This window comes from Cheilinus undulatus, linkage group 21, assembly GCF_018320785.1.
Source record: "Cheilinus undulatus linkage group 21, ASM1832078v1, whole genome shotgun sequence".
Taxonomy (NCBI): domain Eukaryota; kingdom Metazoa; phylum Chordata; class Actinopteri; order Labriformes; family Labridae; genus Cheilinus; species Cheilinus undulatus.
Window position 1 is genome coordinate 31607865 of NC_054885.1, and position 16884 is coordinate 31624748.

The window sequence follows — 16884 nt, forward strand, 5'->3', positions numbered from 1 at the left end:
CTTTTTGTGTCAATGTCTGCAGGATTGACACAAAGATGAGTTGAAACTAGGTGTTGGGGTAAAAGCATTGGACTGCTTGCAATCCAAAGGACACAATGGAACCAGGCTGATTTCACACCGATGTTCTCTCACATCACTTTGCAAGCTCTTGATACACAGTTTTGCTGTTTACTCCTAGCCTTGGTTGTCATTGTTATTGTTTATTGGATAAACATCTTCTTACACATTCTGGCCATATTAATATGGCTAAAATCATCATTAAAAGGCATTACCAAAGACATTCAGAACACACTACCCCACAGCATGTGAAGGAAGATTTCTGTAAATATCTGTGCTCCTATGCCCTTAGATTATCGAGAAAAATCACTGTACTGTTGCGCTTTGTTAAAAATCCGACCAAATATGGGCTTTTCTCTTGGCTTGAGACTCTAGCTGCTATTTTTAAACCAGACAATTGACAGACAAAAAAGCTGCTTATTGGCAAGCAAACAATGAAATGTTAAAGGAAGAGAAAAACGTGCCTGAGCCTGTTAGACTGGTAACACATACTGTAGATGTTTTTATCTAAGCTCAGTGTAACAAAAGCCGTGTGTTGTAGCAGCTTTCCAAGTACTAATGCTTCTGTTATAATTACTGGAAAGCAGAATTAACAAGGAATGTTCTAGCTCAGTGTTTCCTAAAGAGAAAACAAAGCACTGCAACTGCACCCAGTCCATCAGTCTGCTTTAGTGTATGTTCAGATTTTCACCTTAATGGGCAGAGGTTCATCATCATGGGTGAAGGGGTGCTCAAACACCACGGCGGCGAGGATCTTTCCTGACTGCGGGTCATTCCTCACAAAGTCCTCAAACTGCCCCTCTGTCTCAAAGCCACGCACTAAGAAAAAAAAAAACACAGACACACAAAGAAAATGATATTAGTAGTGGTGTGGTATTCATCTCACGTACATCTGTTTTCATGCCTGCTGTCTTGCTGCCCGACCTTGGTGCTCTTTATCTCACCAGCTGCCAAGAAGTTAGGCGGGATGTTGACAGCATACTGAATTAAATATTATATTATCAATCAAACGGGTCACATTTCCTCTAAAGAGTTCACCTAATGTTGCCATTTATATGGAGCTCAGTGAAAGTTTAAACAGGAAGCCTGTTTCTTACTCATTCACTGGTCTTCACTCATTCATATCTCTTCCTACTTCATTCCTCCTCTGGTCCCGCTTTGGTGATCAGTTGATTATGGGCATTCACTTTCTTAAGTACTAAAATTCTGTCTCAACCTTGTTTGACCAATCATCTTGTACCTGTCATGTTTTAAATCTTCTCTCTTTCACAGTCAGTCAATTTAGTGTGGACGTTGCAACCCTCCTCCACTCCAGCTACCTCCATTCAGATTATAAGCTTCTAGTCCAGGACATCTGCTCATCTCATCCTGCATACCTCAGCCTCCTCCTCCAAGCCACCTCATTGCTTTCCTGACCCAGGAAGGCTACTCCTTATCTGAACCTGCATCCCTAAACACCACCATCAGTGTCTAGGCTCCATAGCGGGATATTCTATTCCTGCCGTTTGCCTAATGACCCCTTCAAGAACATGAAAGAGATAAACACTAGAACACAAAAATGTTACAAACACCAGTGATATTACAGACAGTTTCAGAAAACTAGTCAAAATAAAAAGATAAAAAGGATGTGGTTCTTTTCACTTTTCACTGTAACTTCTAACTTTCCTAAAACTTGGTTTCTCAACAGCTCTTATCAGGCAGACGTGCAGCCATTCTGAGTCAAAGGAAAGGACTTTTACACTTTGGTGTTCGGGTTAAATCTAGGTCAGCCTCATGAAGTAAACAACTGCATGGAGACATTCAGAGGACACAGAGGGAGAACAACCAGAGAAATAAGTCAACAGTTATTGCATTCACCACATTTTTGGTAAAAATGTCTTCAAAATACTTCTTTTTTATTATTTTGTTATGTTTCTGCCTGATGTTACAGTCGTTTAAATTCTTTTTTCTCATTAATCTAAACTCAGTACCCCATCATAACAAAGTGAACACAGAGTTTTAGATTTTTTTGCAAATTCATGAAAAATAAAAAACTATGAAGTAAGTGAAGTAATTCATGTACAAGGAGCAGAGTATTAGAGAAACTAAACCCTGTGCTGGACTCTTTTCTTAATCCCACTCCTGCCTGCCTGGGCTGGATTTCTGACATTTACCACCTGCTCCTGTAGCTTGTGCCATCCACTCCTGCCTGCACCCACAAGGATTCTGACAATCCATATTAAATATTTAAAATAAAAGAGAGTGTTTTTTATTATGTTCATTTAAGCACCACCTTGAATAAGTTTCCTCTCTGAAAGAAGGAAACCCTAAGAAAACGGTGCCACACATGGATAAAAAAAGCAGCTGGGAGTCTCAGACTGATTTACCTCCTCGTTCTGGCTTAGTAATAGCAATGTCAAAGTAGTATTTACTGACTTATTTATTTTTCAGTCATACAGAGGTGAAATTGTTTCCTGATCTCTGGAAAGCCCCTTCATCATAAAAACTACAGCGCAGTTCCATCAGCTCTCACAGACAGTAGGCTAATCTTTTCTCTATTTATGCCATGCTATTACCAACCACATCATTAGATGCTTGGTGCAATTAGGCCAATTTGCAAGGAAATTGGCGTTTTTCTACAAATAATGGCTCAGCGTCTCTGCAAGCCAGTGTGTAATAGTGGTGATAGGCCAACAACAAAATAAGGGGAATATTAAAGCTATGCCTCTAAAAAAGTTTAAGTGCAACGCACTTTTTGTGGAGCTTTAACAAAGCATCCTATGGCCCAGCTGCTGTCTGAAGCTGGCTGCACAGAGACAGCTCCAAATGTCCCGTGTTGTGGTTGTAGTTCTGGTGGCACACGTCTCACAGCAAGAAGCCTCCTAATTTGAATCAGCACAGGACAGGGTCTTTCTTCCTCCCACAGTCCACAGACATGCTCATTAAGTTAACTGGTGACTCTACACTGACTGAACGTGTCAGTCTGAGCATGCTCGCTTGTTTGTCTCTATTTGTCAGCTCTCTGATTGACTAACAACCGTCCCAGAGCAAATCTGCCTCTCAACCAATGACAGCTGGGACTGGCTCCAGCCCCTGTGGCCCCTTTAAGGGATAAGTAGATAAGTGATAGATGTGTTGTTGTAATAAATGGAAATTTTAAGAATTATAAATATTAAAGTTGTTCATTTTGGTAAAAAAATGATGACCTTAAATTAACAGTTAAGTGATGGATACATGATCCACCTAGAAAGATTGCAAGAACGGCTTTACAATCACAGTTTTCACCCAAAAATAATGTCCTAATGACTAAAATGTCAGCTAAAAATGAAGGACTATGAGCTGATACACAGAGCTACATGAGAATAACAATGGCTGTGTAGATTTTCTACAATAAGAGCTAAAAAGTTAAGAACAAGTAAAAGTGAAAATACTGAGGCTGAGAGTAATGATAACAGCTGAACAAATTCAATTTTAGTTAGAGTACTGCACTATTACCAGCCTAGACTTGCAGCCAAATAACGGCAGGCCTCACTGGAGGCTCCTAAGCTTGTAGTGTTGCTTGTAGAGCTTGATGCCTGCTGCATCAATCAAAAAGCTGGGGAATCACTGGTTGGATTGAGAATGATGTAATTAGCTCAGTTTATTTCTATTAATAGTCAAAGCTTCTCAAACAGAAGTTCTGCACAACAGCTTAATATCGCTCACCTATTAAGCAACAAAAATTCAGATTACACAATCCACAGTTCCTTATTTCATAATTCCCTGTTTCACAATAAACACATAAACAAGCCGCTTCATTACCTAATACCCTCCAGACAAACACACCAAAGCCCTCAATTGTTTTAACTGAGAGCTGTTTAAATGTGTGAGACTATGACGTCTGAAATATCAGAGGGTTTTTAAACTCCTTTGGCTCAATCTGCTGAGCAGAGTCTTTTATTCTAGTCAGAACATTAAGGTCACATTTCTTATGTGGTCTTCTGTGTGCATGACATAGTAAAATTCAGCCTCCACCTTCTCTCTGAGCGCTGAATTATTCATGAATGTCTGAGCTGGGATCTCACCAGAAAAGACAGCCTGAAGTCAAACACCTATACGAGTCTACCTGCTGCTCTGAGTCTGCCGTCAGTCTCACTGCTGCGATTGGTCGTCCCGGCTGATTTACTGATAAACGTAAAATCAAATATGTAAACAGACTGTTGGCACAGCAGAGCGTCTCTGTTTGAAAAACCAGTCCTGCAAGTGTCAGCATGTATTTCAGTGAATGAAACAGACTTCAGCATACCAGCTATGTTAACTCCAGCTGACTCTGACATGAGAGAAGGGTGCGGCCTGTTTGCTCCCCTGACAGCGGTTTCTGGAGGAACCGGTATTCCCAGCTTTGCCCCAGTTTATAAATGGTGTCAAGGCTCTGGTATTTGTTTCACCGGTTATAATGGTTTAACTAAAAGCACATTTGGGGACATAAACATGAGGCTTGGCATCCAGATTTCTATGGGCAAAAATTCAATACTTGATCGGAAAAAGTTTGTAGCATGTAATGCAACTACTTCTTGGAGAAACTTTCCCAAAAAAATCAATTTTAACTAGAAATAAACATCAAAATAACACTTGTAGACACTGATGCTCTGTCACTACTTTGGGATCTATTACATTTCTACTTCTTCAAACTCTCTTCAGTCTTTTAAATCAAATTCAATGTTCGTTCTTCACATGTTTCTAAAACATTTTCTAATCTCAATTAATCAGATCAAATCCTATTGGAACAAAGAGTATGTGACTCATAATAGAGATTAAATACTGAAAACTGAATGGAGAGATTAACACCACTGCCTTTGAGACTTACTGTATCAGTCACATTCAGTATTAGCAAATGACTTCAGATTTAATCAATAATCTCTTTAGGGAAGAATTTCACATTTTTCATTGGTGCGAAAATGTTTGAGATTCTTTAGAGAAAAGCCATATGTAAGGAATAGTTTTAGTATTTTCGAGCAACGGTTCCCAACCTGGGGCATGGGCACCTTTAAGGGTTGGGGTTTGCTCTGGCTTCGTAAAAATTAGATGTACAGATTTATCTTTTTGAAACCACAATGAAGAAGTATTATGTACAGGGGTGTATCAGGGCCAAAATAAAAGATTTTAAAAAGGAAGACAATCTGTCAAATTTTTAGCAAAAAAAAAAAATCCAAATTTGGGTGATTTATTTTTTTTTAGATTAGAAAGTTGTAGATCTACAAGAAAACAAACTCAGAATTTCAGAGTTTAAACAGTCTTAAAGCTTACATTAGAAACTCAAAAATGTCAAGTTTTTAAAAATCCGAAATTTGCAGTGTAAAGTCAAAAACTAGGAAATCAAACTGAACCAGTGGTTTGACTGTGGACTTCATAAGTTTTGGTTAACACACATTTCCAACTTCTACAGTCAAGCATGTTTATCTTTTTCTCATAAATTAACTTTGTAAACTTGAGAATTTTGAGTTTGCTATTTTTGTCTTCTAGAGTGGCCCTAATACACCGCTGTAATAATGGTCAGGGAGTCAGAGAATTTTTTTACTTTCTTCAAAGTCAGAAGTTTGCATATGTTAAGATTACTATCTTTAAACAACTTGGGAAAAGCTCAGATGATGATGTCATGGCTTTGGAAGCTTCTGATAGGTTAACTGACAACATTTGAGTTAACTGGAGGCATACCTGTGGATATATTCTAAGGTAAACACACTGCTTCCCTGTGTGGCATCATAGGAAAATCCAAAGAAATCAGCCAAGATATCAGGGAGAGAATCGTGGGTTTCCATTCTTATTGTCTCATCCAAGTTTCCCTGTTTCTCCGCCATATTTCTTAATTTGATCCCTACTCACACTCGTAAACAATTCCAGTAAAGTCTTTCTTTTATACCACATGTAGGATTTTCCATCATGATACGTCAACATATCTAATAAATGAATTGACTGATGCAGGATTTCTTTACATTTTTCTGTCTTATTGCAGTTGCTCTTTGAGCTTATAAAGCACCCAGTCTCTAGATGCATGCTCACTGTTTTTTAGCAGGAAGTCCCAGAACGCAAACTTTGCGAACAAAACCATCCCCCAAAAGCATTTGACATTTATGTATTGATTTATGTCTTTGCCACTGTTATTTTACACTTATTTACATCACCCATTACCCACCTGAGGAGAGGAACAGGCTCCCTCGCACATACTCTGCCACTTGACGCACTGCGCTGGAGTTACTGGGCACGTAGGCCAGCTGTAGGTGTCTGAAGTAAAACCTGGGTAGTCTGTCCACGGCGTAGCTCTCATAAGTAGTGGCATTTGGGTAATCTTTAAAAGGAACCTTCTGACGCAGCACGATGAGGATGCCTGAGAAGAGCAGGGGCAGGAGGATCTCCACCAGAGTTACCAGGATTTGACGTTTCTAGGGAGGAGAAATGGAGATCAGCTGTCGTTATGCCATTTCTGACAGAGTCTTCATGATGTTAGGCAACTTTAATCTGTGAAAATCAATAAAAATCTTTTTGAGCTGAAGATGTATAAAGAAAAATCTGTATCAGCTCCTCAGCATCAAACTGAAGTGGAGTGTTGAAAACATGATGTCAAAACTTGCAATACCTTATGAAATCACAAGTTTTTCAACGGTAAAAGCCCATTATTTTAATGACAAAACCGCATCTATGTCATAAGAAAGTTGCATGAAAGTTGAAGAAAATGCACCAACAATTACAAACAAACTCCTGCACATGGTCTGAAATATATAAATAATTTATGTTTTAGTACCAAAACATCACAAGCATAACTGCTTGATTTTTATTGCATGTACAAGCTTTCTTGCCATTCTTGAACCTGAACTTCCATTTTTATTGTGAATGTAATATCAAATCAAAGCTTGAAAGCCCAGTATCCTCACAGCCCTGATTGAAAGGCAAAGCTTTTCCAGAAGGCTTAATAATATTTAGATATACTAACTAGGACTAATTCTAAACCCAGATGGGGCCTGAGCTTCCATCTATCATCTTCACACTTTCCAGGATTGAAACCGGATGATTTCAGAGACAGCTGAAACACAGAATAATTTATGTGATGGCCTCCTGCTGTTGAGTGATTGGAGTACTAAGCGACTTTGACGGTTCCAGGTCATTAAAGTCAATCTCTGCGGGACGCCAAGAACAGACCTTCCCCTTTCACAACAAATCACAGGATCACTTCAAGGACGGCCCAAGAATAGACCACCCCTCCGTCCATCTTTGGTTTGCTGTTGAATTAATAAACATCATAATGGGGTGTCAACAATTTCTATACACTGATTCTTTCTGACACCACAAGTTTTGAAATCTCTGTTATTTTAATTGATAGCACTGAAGAGTAATGAAACTTTATGAAGCTTTACAAAATTTAACTCTTTGATAAAACATTTAAACAAAAGCTGCTGCAAGTGACTGAAAAAGCAGAGTCTATATTGCACAAATACACAGCGCATTGTACATTTTATATGGAATGCAAGAGATTGGCCGAATTTTGGGGGATGAAAACAAGAAATTACCTAATATTATGTGCTAAAGACTTCTATTTGTGTTTGCAAGTTTTTAACTAGAATTATGTTAAAGTCTTGAATCTGGTATTTCAACAGCACTAAAATGTTATCCTTTGACCAAACCAGAACAGCAGATCTTTTGTACAATGCTGGGTATTTAACCTAATAACTAGGCTATTTGGTATTATCACAGTTGTATAATTTTAATTAGATATAACCTAAGTTATGTAGCAGTACTGTTAGACTCATACTGTCGCTGTGTGTTGTCTACGCTTAAAGAAAAGTAAGGAATAACATTTTTATGTTGGTTTAGTGCTAAATGTAAATTTAAAAGTGATATATTTGTTATTACAAAGCCTTAAAGTCAACACATTTTATATATGAAAAAATATCATGCTTGTTTATCATGTTGGTTGGTATCACCAGTATCCCGTCCCAGCACCGCTGCTTCTTGTAGAATTAAATTTTTCAAAGAACTTAATGACAAATAGCCCACACAAAATTAAACATTAATGATAAAGCATCAGTAAATACTCACCCTAGTAAATACTGGACTAATCATCTATAAAGCATTATCAACTAATTTATGTTATTAATAAAAACAGCTACAAATGCTTTAAAATGCGAAATAGAAGATGGAAATGTAACTTTGATGGGCTATAAACGCCAATAAATATTTGTTCAAAGTAGAATATTTAATTCAATAAATCATGTTGTGATTTTTTCCCCCAATTTTCATTTTATTTTTAACATTTAACAAAAATCTGTCAGTCAGAATAGCGTGGCATTTCCCAGCCATGTTTTATTAGGTATAGTGGAAATAAACTAACTAACAAATAGCCAAACATGGAAGACAAAAGAAAATATCACCAAAATCCCAAGCCTGTAAAGAAAATGACATTTCGTTGCTCTATGTATCATGCTGTATCTATGTATCAATTTAGAAATTATTACACTGAAGTTTTTTTTTTTTTTTTTTTTTTATACAAACTTCATGCAGAAACTTCAGGCTAATAAACACTCCTGTTCCCTCAATCAGCTGTGCATACAAGCACACAGCAAAACCTAGAGAGCCAAAATCTTAGTGCTAAATATTTCAGGGTTGATTTAACTCCACTTAGAGATAAATGGCCTTCAGTGTTTTATTCGACTATGTTAATCCATGCAATGTTAAGTCAACTCTGTAGAAAGTCAATGATGCAATTTTCGTCCACTGCCATTTCAAATCTGGGGGGCAGAGTTTTCCCATCATGCCCTTGGGCAGATTTTTTAGATGTGATTTAGATCTGTCTGTTTTGTACAGTGATCACTGCTAGGACTCCTTTGCTCATGTTTCTGGTGAATTATTCTTGTTTTTGATTTTAAAAACTTCTGCACCATGAGTGAAGTGATCCACTGAGTTGGCCACCTAGTGCAGACCTTCAACTCAGGGCTTATTCTATTTCTGCATCTGTTTCTTTGCTATGCCAACCTTTCCCAAGTATGGAAAGTGCTTTGCACTATGGGAATGATCTAAATAACACATAACTCAAATTTATTCATTTAGAGTTACATAAACTCAGAAGAAGTGCTAAGTTTAACACTTTGGGAGTTGAATAAAGACTGGTGATTTTGCTGTGTACAGTGTTTGAATAACTAGTTAAGTGTTAGAAATAAACACTTTCGAAAGTGCTAAAAAGCATGGACACATAAACACACTTGTCTAGTGTTTCACACTCTCAGTTAAAAAATAACACTGGGGATTTTGATATTCAGGAGGTGTGGTGCCATATTAGCCAACACATGAAATTCAAGGTTGTTAAAGCTAAATTTGTCCGTAGATTCTTTTCAGCAGATATCTTAGTTACAACAAGACTGAGCCAGAGGGCATTTTTTTGGTTGCATGTGCAGAAAAATTACACCACCACACTACAACGGTGATTACGAAGGAATCAGTGATGAATCGCCCTCATGCAGGACGACCTGCCAGAGGGTGACATCAGTCTACAACCTGATGTTAGTTAATATTATGAGGATGCAGAAAAACTAAAGTTCGGATTTATTGTGCATTAACTTCAGAAATAAATCACTTAAAACTGAGTGACTATGAGGGCCGGGACTACGGAAACAGTGCAGCATCTCCCCCCAGTTAAGAGCGTTGAGGACTGGTATGCTTTCAGAGTGTTGCAGAGCGGTTTGCAGTGGGTTTGAACTTCAGGAGGTTTAAGCTTTATTAAAGCATCAATGAAGCCTTACAGCTGTGTTTATAAGTGAAATATAACATAAAATGTCTGTTTTGTAATTCTAAAGTGTTCCTGATCTTTTTTTATTGCCTTTTTAAGGATGTTTGTGTTACAGCCTCTTTTTACAGGACAGTAACAGCAGACACAATGTCAGCAACTCCTGGGACAATGTCCATGTGGAGTCATGTGACACTGAGGAAGAAGTGCTTTAATACAACACAATAGTGAGGTGAAAAAAACAATGGGTGACTGTCCTAAATGCAGCCAGGCTGTATAAATGAAATGCTAGTGTATAGATATTAAAAATAATTGGGATCATGGAGTAAATAAACAGTTTGGGCGGGTAGAATTAATCTTTCCTTTTCAAAAGCCTTCCTCTGCAAAAACAATGGTGGTTTATACTTTCTTTAATTGCTCGTGTTTGCTTGCTGTTCTGTAAAAAAAGGGTCCAGAGCAAAAATTTGTGAGTGTAATAATTTTTAAGTGGGACAAGTTTAATGAGGACACTCCCAAACAACAGAATAGCCCAGAAATACGAGGACTTTACTGCCTTTACAGCAGGCTTTTACAGCTTTTATGATGTCAGCACTGTGCTACACAAGGTAAAATAAAGCAGTGAATCATATCTGGACGTCCAGTTGGAGTGATTAACATGAACACACCGTGGCCAAGTTAGCAGAGCACCACCAACACAGTACTTCCTCCTTCCTGGTCCTAATAGAGTCTCTTTAGTCTTTGAACAACCACAACTGAGAGGGAAAAAAAGGCTGCTGGAGCTACAACCACACACCAGGCACGCTCTGGAGCAGATAGTCAAATCTCTTGCAGAATTATCTGCAGGATTGTGCAACGATCAACTGATATAAAAGTTCAAGCTCCTCTTTGGTGCCGTGCACTGTTTGGAGTAGAAATTCCTTTCTATCTTCTGTAAACTGGAGCAAAACCCTCAAAGTGATACTGGTGTTTCTCATGCAGAACTTAACATGTGGACTCTGCTGCTGTTAGGGGCCATGTCTGCATGGACGTTCTGATTAAAACAAGATCTTAAACCGGCGAACATTTCATCAACTTATTAAAAAAGCCTGAAAAATAGAAGAAATCTGAATGCAAAACTTAAATTAATGCAGAGGAAGAAAAGTTATTTGCTCATCATGTTTTCTCTACCTTCATTTTTTTATATGTATAATACACATTTATTCCCTCTTTTTTAATTGACTTTCTTATTCAGGGCTCCTACTCACTTTTAAAAATCAATTTAAAGACTGTTGAAGACCTGAACTGAGAAAATCAACTCAAATGGCATAGTGCAAAATAATTTTTAGGGGCCATAAATGTCCAAATGTGATGATTTCTGGCACATTTAATGTCTTTATTCTATCAATACACTATATAAATATTTATCATAAGACATTTTTGTGCTGAGCTGATTCTAAACAGTTTAACTATCAAAAGCAGAATCATTCTTTTGTCAGGGGAGACCTGTTAAAGTAAGCGGGGCTTGTATCAAATTTTAAGTGGGCAACCTGGTAGCCCGGATGTTAGAGAGCTGGACGAGTGTTTCACAACAGAACCGAGTTAATTAAATCACAGCGAGTCAGACAAAGTCAGAGAAAGATCAAGAGTCCTCCTCCAGGAAATGTAGAACATCCAACACTGAATTCCCCGAAGTATTAAGAATATTTACACAATACTTTGAGGAGGAAGATGATTAAAATCATAAGGTTGGCTAGAAAACAAAGATTGGATTTCAAGAATATTCAAGGCTTTTCAAGGATCTGCAGGAGCCCTGCTATTCATTAGATTCTTAGTCTGAGTAGACACTCACTGACCACTTCATTAGGTACACCTATTCAGCTGTTCAGAATCCAAATATAAAATCAGCCAATCACATGGCTAACCCTAACCCTAACCCAGAAGAAAGTTGATTTAAGTGACTTTGAGCGTGCCATGGTTGTTGGTGCCAGACGCACTAGTCAGAGTAGTGGGACTGGGATCATGTGCATATTTGCACTGATTAATCTACTAATTGCACTGATAACCAATTTAATTTATCTACAGTACTGAAATGTTGCAAAGCATTCCCTGTTGTGTAAGCATATTTGGCCGATAACGCTGATTCTTATTTTTATGTTGACCCATCTCTAGGGTTTACAGAAGACAGTCCAAAAAAGAGAAAATACCAAGCGAGCCTCAGTTGTCTTGCTGATATCAGAGGAGAGACTGGTTTAAGCTGATAGAACAGCAACAATAAGGCAAATGACTGCTCATTACAACAGATATGCAGAACAGCATCTCTAAATGCATGGCACATTTAACCTTGAAGAAGATGGGCTGCACAGCAGCAGACCACACAGGGTGCCACGCGAGGCTAAAGTTCACACAGGCATATCTACAAGCTCACCAAATTTTGACAATAGAAGATTGGGGAAACGTTGCCTGGTCTGATGAGCCTCCATTTCTGCTGCAATTATCAAATGAAAGAGTCAGACTTAGGCATAGGAAAACCTGACAGACCACCAGGAGCCACTGCACGTTTAAATCCCCTTTCTTCCTCATTCTGATGCTGTGTTTGAACTTCAGCAGATCATCTTGACCAGGTCCACATGCTAAAATGGATTGCAAATTGCAGAAAAAAAACGGTTTCAAAGCCAGTGAAGTTCAGCGTTTTCAGCGCCCAGTGTCCTGAGCGTCATCATCAGCTGTTTTTGTCACCACACTCACAACACTCTTAGTTAAACATTTGGATTAGCATCGCGCTTGTCAACGTCACTTCTTCCTCAAATATCAATAATAATCTAGAAGAGGCAGGACTCATGATACTGGCTGGAGACAAACTGATCTGGTTGTCTTTTCAAGGGTAAAGTTTCCACGTCTACAGCTGCTGCCTTTGTCAGGTCAGCATTCCTTTAGGCTACCTAGCTCTCCTTTTTTCTCGCTGATATTTCCTTGAATTAAGGAAAATATCAAACAAATGAGCTCTTTAAAAAGTATATTATGGATATAACCAAAGAAAGCAGGAGTTTACTTTTAAAGCAATAATAAATGGCATTGAGAAGCTCTCCTCTAAAGTCCTGAAGTCCTCTGGTCCTTTCATATTCTTGCTTCATTAAAATCCACTTTTTTTCTTTATTTTGCTTTTACTTCCTATGATGGATGTCATCATCTTCTTATAATCATTTTATATTATTTTCATTTTCAACAGCTTTTTTTGATATATTAAGGGGATTTTTAAGCCTTTATTCATAGAGGAAAACAGTAGACAGAACAGACACAAGGATGAGATGTGGGGGAGACATGCGGGAAAAAACCCACAGGCCGGACTTGGTCACCCCTCTACACGGGGCACGACTTAACCACTCCACCATCAGCGTGACCCATTTCCACAGCTTTTGTTCCCTTATTCATTTCTTCAGTTATATTGCTGATCACTTCAACTGCCTTTTTCCTTTGATTACCAGTTTTCGCAAGTTGATTTTTTTTGTATTTGCATCCTGTTCTTGCTTTTCTACTAAAATTCAACTCTGTGTATGGCTTGGCTATTGATGTTTTTATTGTATCTATTATTATTATTTTATATAAATGTAGTTCAGACCTAAAATTTGAGTCCTTAAAACACAGTTTAAAGTGTAAGAATAATGATAAATAAGGTAAAGACTTCCTTATAAATTTAATTCAATTCTATTTCATTTTATTTTATTTTATTTTTAGTTTATTACTTTTGTTTAATTTAAACATAATTTTATTCTATATAACTGTATAGGTTTTATCTTAGTTTTAATTTTAATTTCATTTAATATCATGATATTTATTTTTCATTTTATTTTGTTTTATTTTATTTATTTTATGTCATGTATCCACTCACTATGTACAATTTGTTTTAGTTCAGTGAATTCTGGCTGTATAATTCAGAAAATAATTAAATTTACATTGTGCCAATAATTTTTATTGAAAACTATTATTTTTGCATTCTTGATAGCCTTGTTCATTCAGAATTACTCATTTCTACATCTTGATAATGCAGAAAAATATGTTTTTTTTTCTTTGTCTAGTGAATGCTACAAATTTTCACGCTGGCCCCCATTTTATTTTATTTTATATCTGCAAACTCAACAAGCCATGAATAATTTGCTCAGTGAAATCTGGGTATATAATTCAGGAAAATAATTTAATTTATTTTGTGCTCATGACTCTCAAAGCCCCTCTTTATTGTATTCTTTATAGCTTTGTTTGTGTTTAACTAGTCATTTCTACATTTTGTTAAACATATGTAGGTCTGTTGGTCCAGCCTAAAACTCTACTAACCTATTTATTCATACAGCCAATATTTCTTTCTTCTATATCACTGAGATATGATGATATTTATATATATCTCAGAGACGATTAAATAGAGTTCACTTAGAGGTATTTAAGAATGTGGATCTACTGGTACACACTAACTGTGTTGAATACTGTCTCATGATTTTTGCAGCAACAATTTAAAAAAGCAACAAAAGCTACTAACAGTGATTCCCCTTCAGATAGCCATATAAGGCTGTTAAAGCATGAGACAGGACAGCAACCAAAGTGTTGACCTAGCTGAAACCTGTGACACAACAACAGTGCAGCTGTGCTGCAAATTAATGACATCAATATGTTTCAAAGCAGCTGGATAACATCAGAAGCTCTTGAAACGAAAATGTTGACACACTTTTCTGTATTTATAACGCTCTGTGGGCCTATAACTTAACAAGCACTGTGTCTGCTCTATAAACACGTCTGACAATACACAGTTATAAACCACATTAGCACCTAATAAGGAATCATACAGGCTGAGTGAAGATTAACCTCCCTCCAACTCACCTGCTGAAGATAGTTTTTCCACACCAGTAGTCTGAATTGTCGCACGATAGCCATTTTCATCAGTACACAGGATGCAGTCCAGTCACCCCTTTATGGTGGCTGGAGATAGAGAAAAGAATAACAATGTTAGATCAATGATAGAGGTAGGACAGATTTTGTTTTGACAAGCAGGTACAGTTTTCTTAGTCTGGTTGTGTTTAAAACCTTGATATCACGTAATGTTTTCTGTTTCAATTCACCAAAAACAAAAACTCAAAACAAAAAAGAGAAATGCAACTGGCAATAGGCTGAATCATGATTATCGTTATGTTTTTGTTGATTAAACCCCAATCATTAAGAGTTATGACAAAAATAGACAGAAATGAGGGACAAGTCTTTGCAGTACTTTTAAACAACAGAGGCGAATTTATCTTGCAAATTAATTCAACTGGACACGAAAAAACATGCAAATGAGTAAGGTCTAGAAAAGAGGTCAGTTACATCCACATGATTCATCAGTTGGATGTGGCAATAAAGTTTATAGCCCTTTTTCTTTTTAAATCAATTGACATTTCTGAAGCTGAGACAACAGCTTACTAGCTTCCATGCAAGAAAACGTGGAAATTTTGCTTCAGTAGCACTTTTAGATAACAATTAGGTAAATAAATACAAAAAAATCATGATGTATGAACTTTTAAAGCATCAACAGGCGTAGGAGTTAAACTAAACAGCACATGAGTCCATACATGTAATAAAACTGGTCATGCTAGGACTTTGAATATCACACTGGTGCCATTCATGTCTGTGTGCCTACATCCCTTTCATGCTATATTATGGGTTATCCGGATATATTATCCGTGTAATTTAATCCCGAGGGGCATGTGCTACACACTGACAGCCATAATTCTTCGACTAGCTTCTTCAGGAAAACGGAAAACAAAGGATAAACACACGCAAGCCATTACAGACATGATCCTTTTCCTTATTGCTGTAAACTGCCTTGCTCTTCTCTGATTGGTCCACCGCGACATTCTGAGCCTCCTGATTGGACAGGCAACCTGCTCGTCAATCCCTAGGGGTACTGATGAATGCTAATGATGAGGATGAGGGACAAAGCTAGGTATTTTTAAAATATAATCTGCATAATCCTAGAAATTCTTTTAACATGCATACTGTCAATAATAGTATGTCCCTGAGGATGTGAATTACTGGTGATTTATGACACAAATGTCTCACATTACCTCAGAAAAAAGCAGGTTTCGTCATATGAACTCCACAAGCTGAGGTCCCTCTTCCTGGGAGGTGAAAACAATTCCTCCTTTTTGGATCAAACCGACAACAAAACCATCCCAACCGGGGCTTCTTCTCCCTTTCGCCGACACTGTCACGGCTCGGTTAGCATGAGTGAAGCTAAGGACGTCCACAGCCGGTCAGGTTTTCCCTCCTCCAGTTTGCTGCCTTCCTCTAACAAGAAGATGACATTGCAGCAGTCGGATAAGCCCGTGAATTCATCGTGCGAAACGCAGCGACAACCGTCAACAAAACACCTCACGTGACCTCGCTGGAGGGTAGTCACGTGATATACACAGCTGGGCTTTTTTTCCGCACTATCCTCCGAAAATAATAGATAACCATTAATTATGAGGTGGAACTCAATTTTACGCCGTTTTCACATTTATTAATACAGTTGTGAATATTAGAAATATTCTATGAATTTAAATAAATAAATAAATTGTTATCCTTCACGAAAGTGTTTTTAATTTCCACTCGGCAATGTACTGCATTTTTGTAAAATCTGCTTTTATTTTTTGGGAGAAATGACAGTTCTTTAGGAAGGACGAGAAAAAATATTTGTAAAAATAGTTTTTTTCTTCCCCCCTGAATTAATGACCAAATCGGTCATTCCAAGTGACAGTATTGTTCATTCAGAATGAGTAATTCCTACATCTTTTTTGAATCAGAAAAATAAGTTTGTTTTTGAAACTTGAATGCCTTACTCATAAACTGTTAAGATGATTTGTATTTATTTATTTATTCAATCATTCATTTATAGTATTTTATTCTATTATTACCTCTGCCACGGAGGTTATGTGATTGGGAGGGTTTGTTTGTTTGTTTGTTTGTTTGTTAGCAACAAAACCTAAAAAGTTTTGATGAAATTTTCTGGAAATGTCAGAAATGGCATAAGAAAGAACTGATAAGATTTTGGGAGTGACCCAGATCACCCTCTGCTTTCAAGAATTTTTTTGAAGGGTTCGGTACTATTGGGAGATAGG

The 16884-nt window shown here is 37.4% G+C and overlaps 1 protein-coding gene across 1 annotated transcript in view; it reads right to left on the reverse strand.

The window, feature by feature from the left end:
• Positions 1-16884, reverse strand: part of abca3b (ATP-binding cassette, sub-family A (ABC1), member 3b) — a 55444-nt gene that overhangs the window by 38271 nt on the left and 289 nt on the right. The window contains exons 2-5 of the mRNA XM_041817616.1: positions 15850-16072; positions 14630-14728; positions 6209-6455; positions 749-876 (exon numbers count right to left, since the gene is read on the reverse strand). Coding sequence (XP_041673550.1) covers positions 749-876; positions 6209-6455; positions 14630-14689 — 435 coding nt within the window. The 5' untranslated portion in view covers positions 14690-14728; positions 15850-16072. The remainder of the gene's footprint in view (positions 1-748; positions 877-6208; positions 6456-14629; positions 14729-15849; positions 16073-16884) is intronic.